The sequence below is a fragment of the Macaca thibetana genome, chromosome 3 (assembly GCF_024542745.1).
Source record: "Macaca thibetana thibetana isolate TM-01 chromosome 3, ASM2454274v1, whole genome shotgun sequence".
NCBI classification, from domain to species: Eukaryota; Metazoa; Chordata; class Mammalia; order Primates; family Cercopithecidae; genus Macaca; species Macaca thibetana.
Genome location: NC_065580.1, coordinates 182850534 through 182868575, shown reverse-complemented (window position 1 = coordinate 182868575; position 18042 = coordinate 182850534). Strand labels below are relative to the sequence as shown.

Here is an 18042-nt window from a genome sequence, read left to right as displayed (position 1 = left end):
GTTTCAGACCCACTTAAACCTCCTCTTTGTCCAGGTTCTCTAAGAAGCAGAGTCGAAGAAAGGAATAGATGTATTAGAGATTTACTGGGGGAAATGCCTGTAAAAGATAAAGGAGAGGGAGCAGAAGAAGGCTGGGCTGAGCAAGCCCTCAGACAGCGACTCAGGCTGAATCCCTGTGAGGGAGTAAAAGAAAGAAGATGGATTGGGTAACAAGGGTCTTGGACTACAGGACAGTTCTACAACAGGTTCGACAGGAAGTTCTCAATCACGGTTGCCTGTTGGAGGGTGTTATGTACACTTTCTGCCAGTACTCAGTCATTGGCTGGCCTCTACGCTAATACAGCAGTGGATCCATCAGTGCAGTCGCAGGGGCTGTCAGTCAGCTATGCTCCTGCAGCAGGAGAGCTGGGGCCTGCATTTTTATGCTCACCACAAAACCTGTATGTTGTAATTTTAGCAGAAAATTAATTTCCCTGCACATCCAAGAGAGACAGATACTGCCTTTTGTCTTGTTTTTTTTTTTTTTTTCTCCCAGACATCACCTGTCTCCTACAGACAAACAATTGTTGGAAAGCTAAATATGTCTGTCATGATTCTTACATGCTATCTTCATATTAAAATGTGATCATCCAATTTAAATTGCAAAATTATGTCACTGTAAGGCTGCAATGGTAAACAAAATTTCTTAGCATTTTTTTTTCTTCAGCAATCAAACAAAGCAATTTTATTAAACAATGAAAAGAATCAATTAAAATGGATATCTTTATCTTTATTATTTTACAAGAAACCATGACAGCTTTTGGTTTAAAAAACATTTATAGCTTCATACAGAAATGACTCACATAAATTTCTCCACCTCGCTCCTACACTGTGATATAAAAGTTCTTTTCATATTCACAGATTTATACACCTTATTTCTGTTCCCATAATTTTTTTGACACTTATCTCAAGGTACTAGTCAAACACGCAAGAACTATAAATAGATGAATTTTTCAAATGTGTGATATCAAGAGATTATTATAAAAGATTTTAAACATCTTCTTTCTACATTGCCTTTATCAAAGTACATGCAATTTTTTATTACAGGCTTAATCCACAAATAAAGAGTGAAATTTAAAGATAGTTGCAGAAATAACTATTTCCCATTTCTTTTACTTATCCTGGCAATAAGGACTTCAATAAAAGAGGAAATTAGTTTAAGTAAACAGAAAAACAAAAGTAGATTGTAAGTGTAAATGGAGCTCAAACTGAATCCAAAATAACGAATGTATATTTTTCCACTCCATATTAGTTAATTATCCTCAAATATGTAATCTACTATGAAAATGTAATCCTTACATTTGTTGGAGATTTTAAATGAAGTATAAAATACAGAGAAAATTACCTATTATTTCTAAATTTTCAGTGAAATTTCTATATTAAAATATTTATTCCAAAGCATGATTTCTATATCCTGATAGTCAGCTTTAACTTATCAGTTATCATATACAAGGTAAAATCAATGCTGAAGCACGTATTTTAAATGTAGAAATATCTGAGACTCTTTTCAAAAAGATTCTTAGAGTTTAATGCTTTTCAAAAACCCAAGTTTTAAAATTCATGTTAGAGTTTAGTCTGCTCAAGCCAGACTACAAATAATTTTCTCATTTCCATACCTATACTCCATTATTCTTCCTACTGTACATCTTTTCCCTGTTCTTTCTGTCTGTCCCGATCTTACTTGACATTGATGGCCTACGTCATTTTCCATTTTCTATGTGGCGCATTCTCTATCACAATAGTGCAAAAAGAACTGACTCCGTATCTACTATTCTAATATCTACTATTACGGGTTTATTACACTGCTGGCATATACTGATGGTATAATAAATCCAGAATATATGAAAATGTAAGTGCTCTGAGTTCAGAGACTATGTTTTATATATATTGTAAAAATCTAGGAAAAAAAGCACTCATGTGGCAAATGAAATTTCATGTGTTGGTCTCCTGTCTGGTAAACTCTAACAGAGTTACCAGGAGTAAAAAGGAGTCTAGGAATCATGTCTCTTTAGGGGGAGTAATATAGGATGAGGTCTGAATTTGGATTCAGGAACTTGGAGTTCTAGTCATCTTCCTTACTCATCTGCCTGGGACATCATTTCCCTTTCTAGGCTCTATTTCTTTCCCCTGTGCAATAAAGGTTTGATTTAGATGTATGCTATGTGAAGTGTGGTTCCTGGACCCATGGGCCATAGCCCAGACCTATTGGATCAGAATCTCCCAAGGTAGGGTCCAGAAACCTGCCTTTCAACAAACACTTCAGGCAGGTGATTCTTACTAAACTATAAGGAGCATTGATCTAGATAAAATTTCTTAAACCAGATTTCCCAGAGAGTTGCATGAAAGAACTCCATGGATTCTATAATTCACTGAAAATTTATCAGAAGCTCCAAGTGTGTATGCATATTTACATTTGTCTAGGGAAAGCATTTTACCCTTATTTATCTACTCACATGGTCTGTGACCCCAATAACATATTCCCTAATCTAGGCAATCTCTTAAATCCCTTTACAGCCTCAGAATGACGTTCTCCTCTGTATTCTTCAGAGCACTTAGCACAGAGTAGAGTTCAGTTGTAGACCACCAGGCTGTATGTAACCTGAGATATGTTTTTGTTTCGCTTGCTCAGCATTTTTACCAAATGTAGACATTTTAAAACCAGGGATTTTACATAAAATTCCAGATTTAAAATTTTCCTGAAAATTGTGCAAGACCTCAAAACTCTTGATTTTCATTTCCAGTTGGTAGCAATTTTCCGGGGCTGATTAATGATCCAATTAATTCAGGGCATGCTCCATCCAGCTTCCCACAGTCTTTCCTATCCTAATTGTCCTCAACTTCAAGCCAAGGGGAAGTAGACAACTTATAATTTGCTTTTTGTAAAAACAAAGTCTGCCTATCCATATATATAACTTTTTGTAAAAACAAGGTCTCCCTATATATATATAACTTTTTGTAAAAACAAGGTCTCCCTACACACACACACACACACACACACACACACACACACACACATATATAAAACTTTTTGTAAAAACAAGGTCTCCCTACATTGCCCAGGCTGGTCTCAGACTCCCCGGCTCTAGCAACCCTCCTGTCTTGGCCTCCCAAAGTGTTAGCATTATAAGCGTGGGCACCACACTCAGCCTCTCTCACAGTTCTGAAGTCTAAAATCAGTATATAGGCAGAGCTGATTCCCTCTGGAGGCTTTGAGGGAATATCTCTTTCATGCTCCTCTCCTAGCTTCTGCTGGCTGTCAACAGTCCTGATATTATCGTTGGCTTCTAAATACATCACTTCAATCTCTGCCACTGGCAGACATGGTGTTTTCCATGTGTCTATGTCTTCCTTTTTGTCTCTTATGAGGATACTCAACATTGGATTTAGGGTGCACTCTACATCCAGGGTGATGTCATCTTGAGATCCTTAACTATTACATGTGCAAAGATGCTATTTCTGAATAAGGTCACATTCACAGATACTGGGGGTTAGGACTTGTATCTGACTTTTGGGGGGTCACTCTTTAAATCACGACACAAAGGTCTTGCAGTTTTTCAACTATTAAAGCGATTTCTGCTACATCTTTCCGACTGCTTCTTTCTGTCTTCTGATTAGAGATATTATGTGGCAAGCTCTCGGCAAATCCGGAGGCTGACAGGAGCGTCCCGTTCTCCTGTCATTTCCCACTTCAGTGAGACTTTATCAGGAGTGTCCACCATCAGAGCATTTGGACATCAACAGAGGTTTATCCAGCAATACAAAGAGGTGGTGAATGAAAACTTGGTCTGTTTCTACAATAATGTAATTTCTAACCGGTAAGTCCCATCGATACTTAGCCTAAGATCAATCTCTTCTTAGACATCTTGCTCACTGACTTCTAAACAGAGGGTTTTGAAATGGCATTTCATTCAAGTTTTAGAAGTATGTATTAATAAGACAAATATTTTCCAGTATTTAATGTACATTTAAATTGAATTGTATCTATTTATATTCACATGAATGGTACATACAATTTAAATGAAAAAGGTGCTATTATAATTACTCATGACATAATTCTGCATGGTGTTTTATATTTTTAGAATATATTTTATTTGTATATCCTGTTACAAAACAGTGTATACAAATTTTATTAAAAATTTTTGAATTTGAAGTTATAATCTCACATAAAGGAGAAAAATGAAATATTAAATAGTGGTTGAGCACATTTCAATTTTTAGAGACAAATTTTATCATATTAAAAAGTATATACAGCTGGAAGGGGAATTGATTTTCCAATAGGATTTTTAAAATGCAATATATCATTTTAACTGGTGTTATTTTGCTTTTAAATTCTGATCAAGTTTTAAAGCAAAGTTCTGCAAAAGTAAAATGCATTTTCATGCAGATGAATTCTTTAAGTTATCACGGATGATCCTATGTTTGATTGAATTCCAAGTAAGTGGGGGAGAAAAAAGAAAGCAGCTCTTGCTGTTTACGTCTCGATTTCCCAGAGGAGACAGTTAGTACTAAATGCACCAAAACTTTTCCATCTCAGTTACTCAGGAATATATTCCATTTATCACAGGTGGCTGTCTGTTAGACTTGAATTTCTTGGCAACTTAATGGTGCTTTTTGCTGCACTGCTTGCTGTGTTGGCTGGCAATTCTATAGATTCAGCAACAGTTGGTTTGTCCATATCCTATGCCCTAAATGTAAGTAATAATGACTTTTGTGGTATATGGTATGTTTATAATCCAATTAATTAAACACTCTTCTTCTTTGCTTGTCTGAATTATATATTATATCAACTAAGTAATGAGAGACAAATCTGGATTGCTCTGGAGGCTCATTTCCTTCTCTATCTTGCTAGTCGCAGGAAGCTAGCTCAGCAATTCTAAGTTAACGTATAGGAAGAACAGGCGGATACTCAAGGCTGAGTGCTAAAGGACCAGGAAATCCTGATGTTCCATAGTTACTCAGAAGTTTCCTGCTCTCCTGTCCTGGTGGATTTATAGAGTATTACAAGGGTAAGGTCCCTCTCCAACACAGCTGGTGTATCTCATTTGCTCAGTCTAAGCAAGAAGATAATGCAAGCTCTAGGGAGAATATATGAGCTGTTTCTCTTTGGCTTGTAAGTTTTTCCCTAATAAACCCTATTTGATATTACACTGCAATGCACTAGTGGTAGGATGCATGCTCCCTTTGTAAAATAACAAATGCTCTAAACTGCTTCCACATTATGGAGAAGATAAGTCTAGGTGATTGTGTTATATACTCTTGGTCCCATATCCAAAAACCTTGAGCCAGTTGCATTTCAGAATTCAGAATTTGGGCTGCTAGAAAGGAAATATGTACATAGCCATATCCAGGGCCTGGTTCAGAAGCCCGTAATCAAACACTACTGCATATGCCCACGAACTGGATTAAGAAAACGCTTTGAAGAGCCCCACATCAGTTCAGGCCAGGTGAGGTATCAAATGGGCTGGCACCAAACTCAAGAAAAAAACTGGATTGGACAAGTTTTTTGACTTTTAGAATTCTGTTCAAAGTTATACCCTTAGAGAACCTATATTTGGGAATAGAGTGGGAAGAAAATATAGATTTTTTTTTCTTTTTAAGGGGAGCAGGAATAGTTAGAAATCTAGGAGAATCTGCCTTCTGATGGAAGGTAGTGAAGAATGCCAAAGTGTTTGCACACTGGTTTTTTTTGTCATTTAGGATGCACATTTTTTTGAGGCATATCCCATCAATCTTACATCATTCCTTATACCCACTATGCACTTCTTGCATATATGCTGAATTATGGTCTATCTTATCCCAAGTAATTCCATTATTTATGATATTAATGAGTTTAATATCCTTAAGCATAAATATGCATATGAAGAAATATGCTTATTTCTAGAGCTGCTAAATAATCAAAAGAAATAAAGTATATGAGATAATATGTGACAAGTTCTTGGCAGATTCAAGAAATGAAAAGTAAAACTTTAGAAAAAATAAAGTATTATTTATGTTACAAAAAAAACTAAAGAACATGCATTAAGCTCTTGTTTGCTCCACCATACCCCCTAGATAACTCATTCTCTGAATTTTTGGGTAAAGAAAGCATGTGAAATTGAAACCAATGCAGTTGCTGTTGAAAGAATTTGTGAATATGAAAATATGGATAAAGAGGTAAGCACACCTCCTGTAATCCCAGTACTTTGGGAATCGTGGGAGGATCACTTAAGTTCAAGAGTTCAAGACTAGCCTTGTCAACATAGTGAGATTCGGTTTCTCAAAAAAAAAAAAAAAAAAGTAAACTGGGTATGGTGGCTTATGCCTTTAGTTCAAGCTACCTGGGAGGGTGAGGTGGGAGAATCCCTTCTGCTTGGGAGTTCAAGGTTGCAGTGAGCTGTGATCATACCACTGCACTCTAGCCTGAGTGATAGAGCAAGATCCTGTCTAATAAAAAAAAAGAAAGTATGAGAAAAAAAAGAGGTAAGCACTACTAAATAATCAATAAATGGATTGGCTGCAGGAGTAAGACATTGTAATGTACTATAAATTGACATTAAAAACAAATGTTAAGCACACCTGCATTTCCAAATTCATGTGATATTCAGTGTCTCAATGAAATTAAAACCAAAATTGTTATAAAGTGGCCTATTATTCTATATATCACTAAAATGGAAATAAAAATACTTCTAATTAAATTAGGATACACCCTAAATTGTAAGATATATCCCTACTTCAATGAGTTATAAAAATACAAGAGCATATGCTGTTTCTAAAAGGCACAGTGATTTGTCCTCTACTGATGTGTAGTGTAAAATATGCAACTTGCAATTATAACTTTGTGGAGATTTTACAGTGAGAAAAGTGTCTTAATATACTCGACTCATAATTATTTAGATTCTGCACAATTTCTAAATGAATTACATTTTATTGCTTATACCTTCTGTTCTGTTTACCCATCATTAGTATCTCCGTGAATGGGAAGGGAGAGGAGAATAAATGAGTCTATTTTGTTCCCTCTAATTAACTGTAATTTGGGAGGGTGAAGAGTTATTTCAACTAGTGACAGAGTATAATATTTAGATTTCTAAAATATTTTACTCATCTGGATTGCTTCTGCTTCCAACTTCTACTAATTAACAGGGCAGATGACAAAGATGACTTGGATTTCTGTTCCTTCCTCAATCCACCTAGGAAGCTATCTTTCTTTTTTATCTTGTAACTCTTCCTCTTTCGCTCATGAATCTGAGGAACAGGTACCTCCTCCAAAGAAAAATCTAACATTTCCCATTGCATTTTTGGTAATATCTTTTCCTGTTTTCTCTCAGATCTTACTCCATTAACCACCTCTTCTAATTCCCACTCCCCTGCAGTTCCTCTCAGCCTGTAACTATGCCAAAATATTTTCTGCATTCTCCAACTCCTACCTGAAGTTTGAATTTTTCTCTGGATTTTTCCCAAGGTCTTGTCTTTCCTTCTCAAAGAAATTTCATGAAAAATTAGTCTACCTTCACAATCTTCAGTTACCAATATTCAACTTGTTTAGTCTGTCATCTCATGGCTAATATCAAATATTATTTTTCTGTATTTTCTAAATTTTTGCTCATGATATATATTTCTTTCAAATTAGAAAAAGATGATAAAAATATGTGTGTACACACATTTAAACAAACAAACAAAAACCTTTATGTAATTTGATGCAAGTTGTGACAAATACTGCTATAAAAACTCTTGACATGGAAGGATGAATGTGTTCAAATAACCTTATTCAACCCTCTACACCTGTTTCTCTGCTTTCCGTTACAGAAAAGTTCTTTTGCATAGTTGCCTGTACTTGCTTTTCTATTTCCTTTTCTCTGATTCATTTTTGGACCCTCTCCAAACACGCTTTTGATCCCACTATTCCACTGAATCTTCCCTCATGAAGATCACAACTGGTTCTTTGTCAGTCCTCACCTACCTGACCTATCATTTGATGTTAGCCATCACTCCCTCTCCCACGAAGCACTTTATCTCACTGTCCAGGCATCACGCAGTCTTGTGTGTTCTTTTACCTTGTGCTTCCTCCAGTATTCCACACAGGCCCCTGTCTTAGGTCTTGGGCACAACTAATTAGTTCCAAATAGTTATTAAACCCTTTGCCTAGAATTTTCTTCCATTGGTATCCACCTAGCGTTTTCTCTGACCATAGTCAACAAAGCCTTTCCTAACTACCCTGCTTTAAATGACACCTCCTCCTTCTCCCAACCCTGGCTGTTTCTTGTCTTATAAAGCTTTATTATCATCCAACATTCTGTATATGTTATACGGTTCTTTTTGTCTCTCCCCACTACACCCCATAAGGGAAATAATTTTTATCTGTTTTTCTCACTGCGGAACCTCCAGCAACTAAAATAGTGACTGACACAGCAAACCTTCGAGGAATGAATGAATGACAAGCTGTCCTTATCTCAGCTAAAATTTCAAGTTATCTTCAGGCCCTTAAAAGGATTTTAGAAAATTTTTTTCTTAATAACTGACGGGAGATGATAAGTCCTGTTACCTCAAAATATTTATTTCTAATATTTTCTTATAACTAGATAAGTTTCATGTTGGTAACGTTTAAAACTATTTTCAGAAAATCATAATATCCACAAATATCTTTCATCATTTGTATTTATTTTTTGTTACATGCATAAGAATTATTTTGGAGGGAGGGATTTTTAAATTATAATTGTTGTTTAAAGTATTTATTTTTTGTTTGTTTTTGTTTTAAGGCACCTTGGATAATGTCTAGAAGACCCCCATTACAATGGCCCAATAAAGGTGTAGTGGAATTTATTAATTATCAGGCTCGATACCGAGATGAGCTTGGTTTAGCATTGCAAGATATCACTTTCCAGACTCATGGGGAAGAGAAGGTATCATATATATTTCATATGTTTTAGTTTCCCTTTTATCTGAATGCATTCATTGTTGAGTATAATATGATATTGAATATAAGGTAGTCTTTTGTTACACAAAAGTAATAAAGACATGTGGTTGGTGTGTACTGAATATATTTTCCCTCTATAAAAAATACATTTCTTAATTAAATTGCTCATATACTACTGTGAAACATAATTTTTGTGTACTTAGTTTTTACTTCCTCTATAAAATGAATTGCAACAATAAGTAAATCGTTACCCCAAACACAATAAATCCGTATATTTAACTATTTGTATACTTAAAGACATCATGTTTTCCAAAACCATTAGAGAGATGGGAAAATGTTTGAAATGCACTTTAGTTAACACAAACAACTTACAAAACTATCGATAGTATATGATATTCGTTTTATTTTTTATAAAAGCAACCGGACACATTAGCAAAAATATTTTTGGAGCAGAAATATTTTTGGAACAGAAGCAATCATTCTGAAATTTTCATTACCCCAATGACTTCAACAGATTTCTGTTTTTTCTGATTTATTTTGTTAGACTTAAGATTTTATATTAGGGCAAACGAACCACTTTAATATTCTATCTGCCTAACGTTCCTATTAATACCAAGATGCAAATCAGCAACCAGAAGATATTGTTCTTTTAGTTCTCATGGTCATAGGGAAATATTTAATCACTGGGATGTTTATGACAAGATAATTATTTTGGCCAGGAGTCAAAATCCTTAAACACTATTTTTGGCTGCCTATAATAGTTTTAATGCAGAGTTGCTTTGATACACCAGGGAAATTTACAGACATTCCTTTGAATTTTCTAGTCTATCTGGCAAAAGATTCCAGTGCCCTATTTGTTTCTTTGCTTGTTTGTTTCAATGAAGGGAAGATAGAGAAAATCTGTTTTCTGAAAATCTCAATAAAACCACTCATTATCATTGTTTCTTTTGCCCTAAACTTTAATGGGTAGTTTAGGGGTGGTTCAGGAATGACCTGGTTTTCCTGGGTCTGCTGGGGATCTTTGGTGAGGAGGTAACTAATTTATTCAAAACTAAAGGAAAAACATAGATTAGTCAGAGCCTTTCCAGCAAGTAAAGATTATTTGGATAAAAACTGGTCCTTACAGGTCACCTGACATCTTCCATGCCCATTAAGGTTAGTCTTGTTGACAAAAATTGGATCCCACTGACCTGATACCTGAATACATTTGTTGCCAGTGCAAAGGGCCTTGTTTCCTTACAAAAAGTAGAGTTTATGATTATTTCATTACAGATTGGAATTGTGGGAAGGACTGGAGCAGGCAAATCCACACTATCAAATTGCTTATTTAGAATTGTGGAGAGAGCAGGAGGCAAAATTATTATTGACGGAATCGATATATCAACTATTGGACTTCATGACCTTCGTGGCAAACTTAATATTATTCCACAGGTAAAGCCTATGTTGCCAGTAATCTTTCTTAACCCACTCCAAGAAAATCTGTTTTCTTTCTTTTTAAAAATCTGTTCCTTCCAAGTCTATAAATTCATTGTCCGAAGCCATATCATTTTAAATGGAATATATGAAAAACTGCTATGTAATTGAATCCTCTTTGAATACCCTTATCATAAAGCATTCCTCCTAAGAGCGTTTATCTATTTGAAAAACCAGTACATCTTTTTGATACAATTCCTTCATAATAGTAAGTACAAATAAAATTCAAATAAATAGATCAGACTGAAACACACTGATTTTTTTTGAAAAAACAATTACTGAAGTTTTTGCTTAGTTGTTAGTTTGAATGTAGAATTTTGACTCTTTTTCACTTGAAGTTTAGAAACATTAAAAAAAAACAGTAATTCAGTTAGATCTCTTTTCTCAAGTTCTTTGATTTTTCCATCTGTGGAATCAAAGGAACTTGATCATTAAGAGGCATGCAAACTAGCTTAAAAGTATGCCTCTTAAGTCAAGGATGAAATACTCAGCTGAAACTGGGTGCAGTGGCTCATGCCTGTAATCCCAGAACTTTGGGAAGCCGAGGTGGGTGGATCACCTGAGGTCAGGAGTTTGAGACCAGCCTGGCCAACATGGTGAAACCCCGTCTCAACTAAAAGTACATAAATTATCCGGCCATGGTGGTGCACACCTGTAATCCCAGGCACTCAGGAGGCTGAGACAGGAGAATTGCTTGAACCTGGGAGGCGGAGGATTCAGTGAGCCAAGATTGTGCCACTGCACTTCATCCTGGGCAACAGAGCCAGAGTCTGTCTCAAAAAAAAAAAAAAAAAAATCATTGTACTGTCTTCTAAAAATATATTAAAATGTCATATTGTTTAGACATATACTTGTATTCATGCATTTACCTCAAAACAAATTTGAGTAAAATCTGGAATTCTGGAAGGGAAAAAAATTAGTGGAAAAAAAGAGCCATCAGTCGTTCCTCTCTTATAGATAGAGTAAAATATGGTTTCACTAGGCATCTTGGTATAGAATAAAGAAAACGAACTTAATCTTCTTTGAATTCTCTTCAACCACCAACTTACCTTCGTGTGGTGTGGACAAGAACTCTTTGGAACTTCCAGCTCACTCTCTGTAAAATAAGAATACTAACTCCTATCTTTCTGAGTTGGTATACTGATTGATAATATTATATACATACTACATTTCATATTTATTGTATGTTATATCCTTGACTACATGGCAGTAATTATCATCATTATTTTGGTGCTTGTTATTATTTTCAATAATAGGAATAGGAGAAAGAAAATCAGGAGGCTTATGATGACTTAATATGAATTATAGTTTATTTTGACTCTCTTCTGTTTTTGTTTTAAATATCAAATGAATTTGATGACTATAGTAGGTCTGATCATTTTGCTTTCTCCTGCTTTGTTTTCTGAGTCTGATTTTTAGCAATGTATTTATGCCTCATGACAGTAAGATTATGCGGGACTATTTTCTGCTCTAGCACCCGGTTTTATTTTCTGGAACCCTTCAAATGAACCTGGATCCCCTAAACAAATATTCTGATAGCAAGCTGTGGGAAGTGCTGGAATTGTGTCACTTAAAAGAGTTTGTGCAGTCTCTTCCTGAGAAGCTACGGCATGAGATTTCAGAGGGTGGCGAGAACCTCAGGTAAGCTGCTAAGAGCAGAGCTTGTCCAAGTTATTCATTCCAAGCTCTTTAGAAACTTGAACCGGCATTGAAGAGAAATATAGCTGCTGAGCCACCAGGGCCTGTTTAAAGTGCACCATGGCCGATTCCCTCTAGGGAAGAGAAGGAAAAAGTACATTGGTAGCTGCAGCCTGGGAAACCACTGGCTGAGAGAAAGGAAAGAAAAAATAAAGAACAATGCCCTATGAAAAGTCACTATTTAATTCAATCTTCTTTTGTCAAGACTGCTACTCTGAGAGCCTCGTTCCTAAAAAAATGTTGTAAAGGGCTACTTTGCCTTCACTGTTGTTTGTTGCCTTAAGACAGCCCCCTTCGTATGACCAGAGACCCAAGGAAAGTGAGCTAGATCCCTGTAATGGCCTGCATGGCAGGACTCCCATCACCCCTTCTTTGATCACTTTCTCCCTATCCCTCTGTGTTTCTGCGACATTGGTCTCCATGCTGTGTCATGAGTTTGCCAGGCCAATTCACGCCTACCACAGGGATTTTACATCTGCTGTTTCCTTTATCTGGAACAAGTTTTTACTGGAAATCTGCATGCCTCACTCTCCATGTCCTTCAGTTCCTGTCTTAAAACTTCTCCTGAGGATTTCTTTGGCAAGCCCATCTAAAATGCCCACCCCACACCCACACTTTATATCCCACTTCTGTGTGTTTGAATTCTTCTTAACACTTATTATATAGATACTATCCATGAAATTACTACATATAATGTTGCACCGTACTCATATACCCCTCCTACTATGCTTTTTACTCAATTATCTTGCTTATTGCTTTCTGTGTCCCCATGAGAACGTATCTGCTACACAGAGATTTTTGTCTGTTTTGCTCATTGGTCTAAAGTCTGGCACTCCCTCAATAAATATTTCTTGAATAAAAGAACGAATGAAGTTGTGGGTGAAAGAAAGAATGAATAGTAGTACCATCAGAATTTTAAAACATGAAATGTGTTACCATAAAGTCCATTGTTGAAATTATTATTATTATTATTATTTTAACAGCATGGGACAACGGCAGCTGGTCTGTCTTGCTCGTGCTTTGCTTCGAAAAACAAAAATTCTCATCTTGGATGAAGCAACAGCCTCCATCGACTTTGAGACGGACAAGTTGGTGCAGACTACAATCAGGAAGGAGTTTTCTGATTGCACCATCCTGACCATTGCTCACAGACTGCAGTCTATCATTGATTCAGACAGGTGTGCTTGCTTTCTTTTCAGAAACAAAACCATTTCTGCCAAGATAAATATTGGGTATATGAAACACACTGATTACCTGCCAGTCATAAATAATTATATCTGTGCTGAGAGATACAAACTTTTCCCTAATGATATGAGGTATTTTCCAAAATAATTGAAGAAAAAGTTAAAGCTAAAAGAATATTAGAACTTGCTATAGATAATGATATAGAAGGTGTTTTCCAAAAGAATTGGAAGAAAAAGTTAAAGCTAAAAGAATATTAGAGAACTTGATATAGTTCCTGAATTAAGTAGCACCTATATGTTGAACTGAAATAACTCATACACTGGTTTAAACTTTATATTAGCAGGATCAATAAAATGTGAGGTGGAAGACTGTAGGTTACCTGACGCTATTCTTTTCACATTTCAGGGTGCTTGTTCTAGACTCAGGAAGCATTGTGGAATTCGAAGCGCCTCAGAATTTGATACGTCAGAAAGGACTTTTCTATGAAATGACAACGGACGCTGGAATAACACAAGAATCAGGCACAGAAAAGAAATTACTTTAGCTGTATGTTAATTTGCATAATAAAAAATCACTACAGTGCATTAGTATTTAAAAAGCAAAGATAGAAGAAAAATGCACAAGGGCAGGCCCCTGCTATGAGTTGGCACACACTCTCATAGGCACCAGTTTCTTTTTTTTGTTTATTTGTTCAAGACGGAGTTTTGCTCTTGTTGCCCAGGCTGGAGTGCAATGGCGCGATCTCAACTCACTGCATCCTCCGCCTCCTGGGTTCACGCGATTCTCCTGCCTCAGCCTCCCGAGTAGCTAGGATTACAGGCACCTGCCACCATGCCCAGCTAATTTTTGTATTTTTAGTAGAGCCGGGGTTTGGCCATGTTGGCTAGGCTGGTCTCGAACTCCTGACCTCAGGTGATCTGCCCATCTCAGCCTCCCAAAGTGCTGTGATCACAGGCGTGAGCCACGGCCCCCTGCCCGCACCACAGTTTCTAACGATCCTGGGCTGTACCTAGACTTCCCTCTTCCTTTCATGCTTACCTTATTCACATTGGCCAAAATGCTAAGTGCCACTTGTCCTTTAAGTCCCTGACTTCACTTGGGACTTCTCTGCTCAGCGTGTCCCCTGATCTTCCCCTCTGCCCTCCACTGTGATCTAGACACCCCTTTTCTGTGCTCTCATTAGCCCCGTGTGCATACCTTTATCATGGCAGGGCTCATACTCTATTTTAATTTTTAAGTCTGCTTTCCCCTTGAAGGCAAGTGACCAGTTTTAATCATCTTTGTATGTTATGTTCCTACCATCGTGCCTTTCACAAAACTGATGCCCAACAAATGTTTGTAGAATGAATAGCTAGACATTTTAGAGTACTGTAAGTACTTATTTATATATAAACAGATGTGGACTGGGCACTGTGGCAAACACCCATAATCCCAGCATTTAGGGAGGCCGAGGTGAAAGGATAGCTTGAAGCCAGGAACTTGAGACCAACCTGGGCAACAACGTGAGATCCTGTCTCTACAAAAAATGAGTAAATATAATGAAAAAAATGAGACGGGCATGATAGTGCACGCCTGTAATCCCAGCTACTCAGGATGCTGAGGTGGGAGGATCGCTTGAACCCAGGACTTCAAGTTTGCAGTGAGGTATGATACACCATGGTACTCCAGCTTGGGTGACAGACACCCTATCTTAAAAAAAAAAAAAAAGTTTTAAAAGTATATTTTGAGCTATTGTACAATTTATGAAATGATGAAGAAATCACAGAAAAAAAGTTATTCAACTGCTTTTTGGAAAGAGTAATTATATATCAACAGATTTTTAAATAATTGTTTAGAATGTTTTATATTTTTGTTATTTACCTTTGAGTAAAAAAAAAGCCTAGTATTTTCTTTGGAACATTATTTTTTGGTTAATATACCAACCTCAGTGGGATATTTTATTACATTTATGAGAGGATTGTTGATTTGTAGTCCTAATCAGATTTAAAGGGCTTTTTCTTTAGTAGTTTTGTTTAAAAGAAGCAACGTTATGTCTCTGAATTGTCCTTCAAATTTAAAGTCTTTAAACTTCAATAGGATTTTCTTTCAAGAAGATTTTAATAAAATAGTTTAACATGTTCTTTAAAGCCCATCAACCATTTCTTTTGTCCTCCTTTCTTCCTCCCTGTGCAGCCCTGTACAGCCTTGCTTCATTTCCTAAGGGTGTTTATGAAAAGTTGCCTTAAACTAGAAAACTTGTGTTATCTAAAATCTCCTCCCTTAAGGATGTAAGCTACTTGAAGTGTTGTCCTATCTGTACAATCCCTGAAGTGCTTTGTAAACATTGAATAAATAGCTGTTGAATTGTATTAAGAAAGGAATCAAAATACTTCATTTATATGAGTTAAAAGATGTTTTAGCTCCCTACTCCTATAATTTTAGTAAATCAGAGAAGCTGCATAATTTTAAAATCTAATGGGAAATCAACAGTAGCCTGGATAAATTGTGGTATATTCACATAATAGAATTCTATCTAGCTATGAGAATGAATGTACAACAGCTACTGCGCACATTAGGCAATCTGATGAATCTCACAAAGAATGTTGAGTGAAATAGCCACAAAAGAATATTACTATATGACTCCATGATTCTAATTATATAATTTTTTAAAAGAAAAACTAATTTATACTATTAGAAGTTGGGATACTGGTTATCCTTGGTGGGGAGTGTTATAATAGGGTACACAAGGTAGACTTATGGGATAATGGTAGCATTTTGTTTCTTGAAGTGAATCTGAGTACTCATTCAGTTTGTGAATGTTCACCAATCTGTATATTTAGAATATGTGTAGTTTTCTGCATATATATACAGATATATCTTCATATGTAATACAGAGTAAAAGAAAAGCAAAAGTAAAAAACATAAAAAATGACTAAATCAAAGCTATTCAAATATAATTTTCTTGTTTTAAGAAATCAATATTTTATTCTTACTTCAATTACGTACATCAAGTTTGTTCAATTATTGATGTACACTAGAAGCAAAGCGCAAAGTACTCAAAGTGATTGGATTACAGCGAGGTAGCACATTTGTAATAAAAAAGGTTATCCCATGATTGTATGATTTGTTTAAAGACTGTAACTTCAAAATAGATTCATAAAGTAATGATACATTTCAATATACAAAATATTTACCATAGCTGACAGAGAAAAATCCTAAGTAGCATTAAGTTGCTTTCTTTGAGGATAATAAGAACGTTTATTATTGAAAGCCCACGATGTGCCAGGTAATGTGCAATATATTTGGAACATGTGTCACTTTCAATTCTCACTCAATAATATCAGAAAGGCATTATCTACTCCATTTTATCAAATACGATACTAAGATTCCAAGAGGAGCTGGGCCAATAAGACAAAGAATCCAGGTCTACGTGAGTACAAAGCTGAGGATGCTCTTTCTAGTTCTCCACCAAGATGTCTCATTCCTAGAAGAGTCACTAAAAACTAGTCTGTAGTTTAAAAAAATTTCCAAATCTTTAAAAAAACAGGATTTTAAACCAATATCTTTGTGGGCATACTAAATAAAATTAAAGTTTGAGGTAGGGGTAGGATCCATGCCTCTTTAAATACAGTATTAGGTTGGACCATATAAAATATTCATTTCTGTAGGTCAAAAAATGGCTGAATAATGGCAATTTCATTTACTTCTAAACATAGCCTTGATATAGAAGTGTTTAGAAACATTTGATCCTCAATCACTGATACTCTTTCTTCCAGTTGATCGAGTCGGTTACTGAAGCTTGTGCATTTGTCACATATTTCTCGTGTCATGGTTTTCATCTCTGTCATTTCGTTTATGACCTTCTCTGCATTAATTACTCTAGCTATCAATTCTTCCACTCTTTTTTCAAGATTTTTAGTTTCTTTGCGCTGGGTACGTAATTCCTCCTTTAGCTCTGAGAAGTTGGATGGACTGAAGCCTTCTTCTCTCCTCTCGTCAAAGTCATTCTCCGTCCAGCTTTGATCCGTTGCTGGTGATGGGCTGCGCTCCTTTGCCGGGGGAGATGCGCTCTTATTTTTTGAATTTCCAGCTTTTCTGCCCGCTTTTTCCCCATCTTTGTGGTTTTATCTGCCTCTGGTCTTTGATGATGGTGACGTACTGATGGGGTTTTGGTGTGGGTGTCCTTCTTGTTAGTTAGTTTTCCTTCTAACAGTCAGGACCCTCAGCTATAGGTCTGTTGGAGATTGCTTGAGGTCCACTCCAGACCCTGTTTGCCTGGGTGTCAGCAGCAGAGGCTGCTGAAGATAGAATACTGCTGAACAGCGAGTGTACCTGTCTGATTCTTGCTTTGGCAGCTTCCTCTCAGGGGTGTACTCCACCGTGTGAGGTGTGGGGTGTCCGTCTGCCCCTAGTGGAGGATGTCTCCCAGTTAGGCTACTCAGGGGTAAGGGACCCACTTGAGCAGGCAGTCTGTCGGTTCTCAGATCTCAACCTCCGTGTTGGGAGATCCACCGCTCTCTTCAAAGCTGTCAGACAGAGTCGCTTGTGTCTGCAGAGGTTTCTGCTGCTTGTTGTTGTTGTTGTTGTTTAGCTGTGCCCTGTCCCCAGAGGTGGAGTCTACAGAGACTGGCAGGCCTCCTTGAACTGCTGTGAGCTCCATCCAGTTCGATCTTCCCAGGGCTTTGTTTACCTACTTAAGCCTCAGCAATGGCGGGCGCCCCTCCCTCAGCCTCGCTGCTGCCTTGCGGTTAGATCGCAGACTGCTGTGCTAGCAATGA

The 18042-nt window shown here is 36.6% G+C and overlaps 1 protein-coding gene across 1 annotated transcript in view; it reads left to right on the top strand.

The window, feature by feature from the left end:
* The window catches only part of LOC126949671 (multidrug resistance-associated protein 1-like), a 92785-nt gene extending 77778 nt beyond the window's left edge, over window positions 1-15007 (top strand). Inside the window, exons 21-28 of the mRNA XM_050782366.1 lie at window positions 3655-3854; window positions 4604-4730; window positions 6091-6192; window positions 8772-8915; window positions 10202-10360; window positions 11877-12043; window positions 13084-13278; window positions 13691-15007. Coding sequence (XP_050638323.1) covers window positions 3655-3854; window positions 4604-4730; window positions 6091-6192; window positions 8772-8915; window positions 10202-10360; window positions 11877-12043; window positions 13084-13278; window positions 13691-13829 — 1233 coding nt within the window. The 3' untranslated portion in view covers window positions 13830-15007. The remainder of the gene's footprint in view (window positions 1-3654; window positions 3855-4603; window positions 4731-6090; window positions 6193-8771; window positions 8916-10201; window positions 10361-11876; window positions 12044-13083; window positions 13279-13690) is intronic.
* The last annotated feature ends 3035 nt before the right edge of the window (window positions 15008-18042 follow it).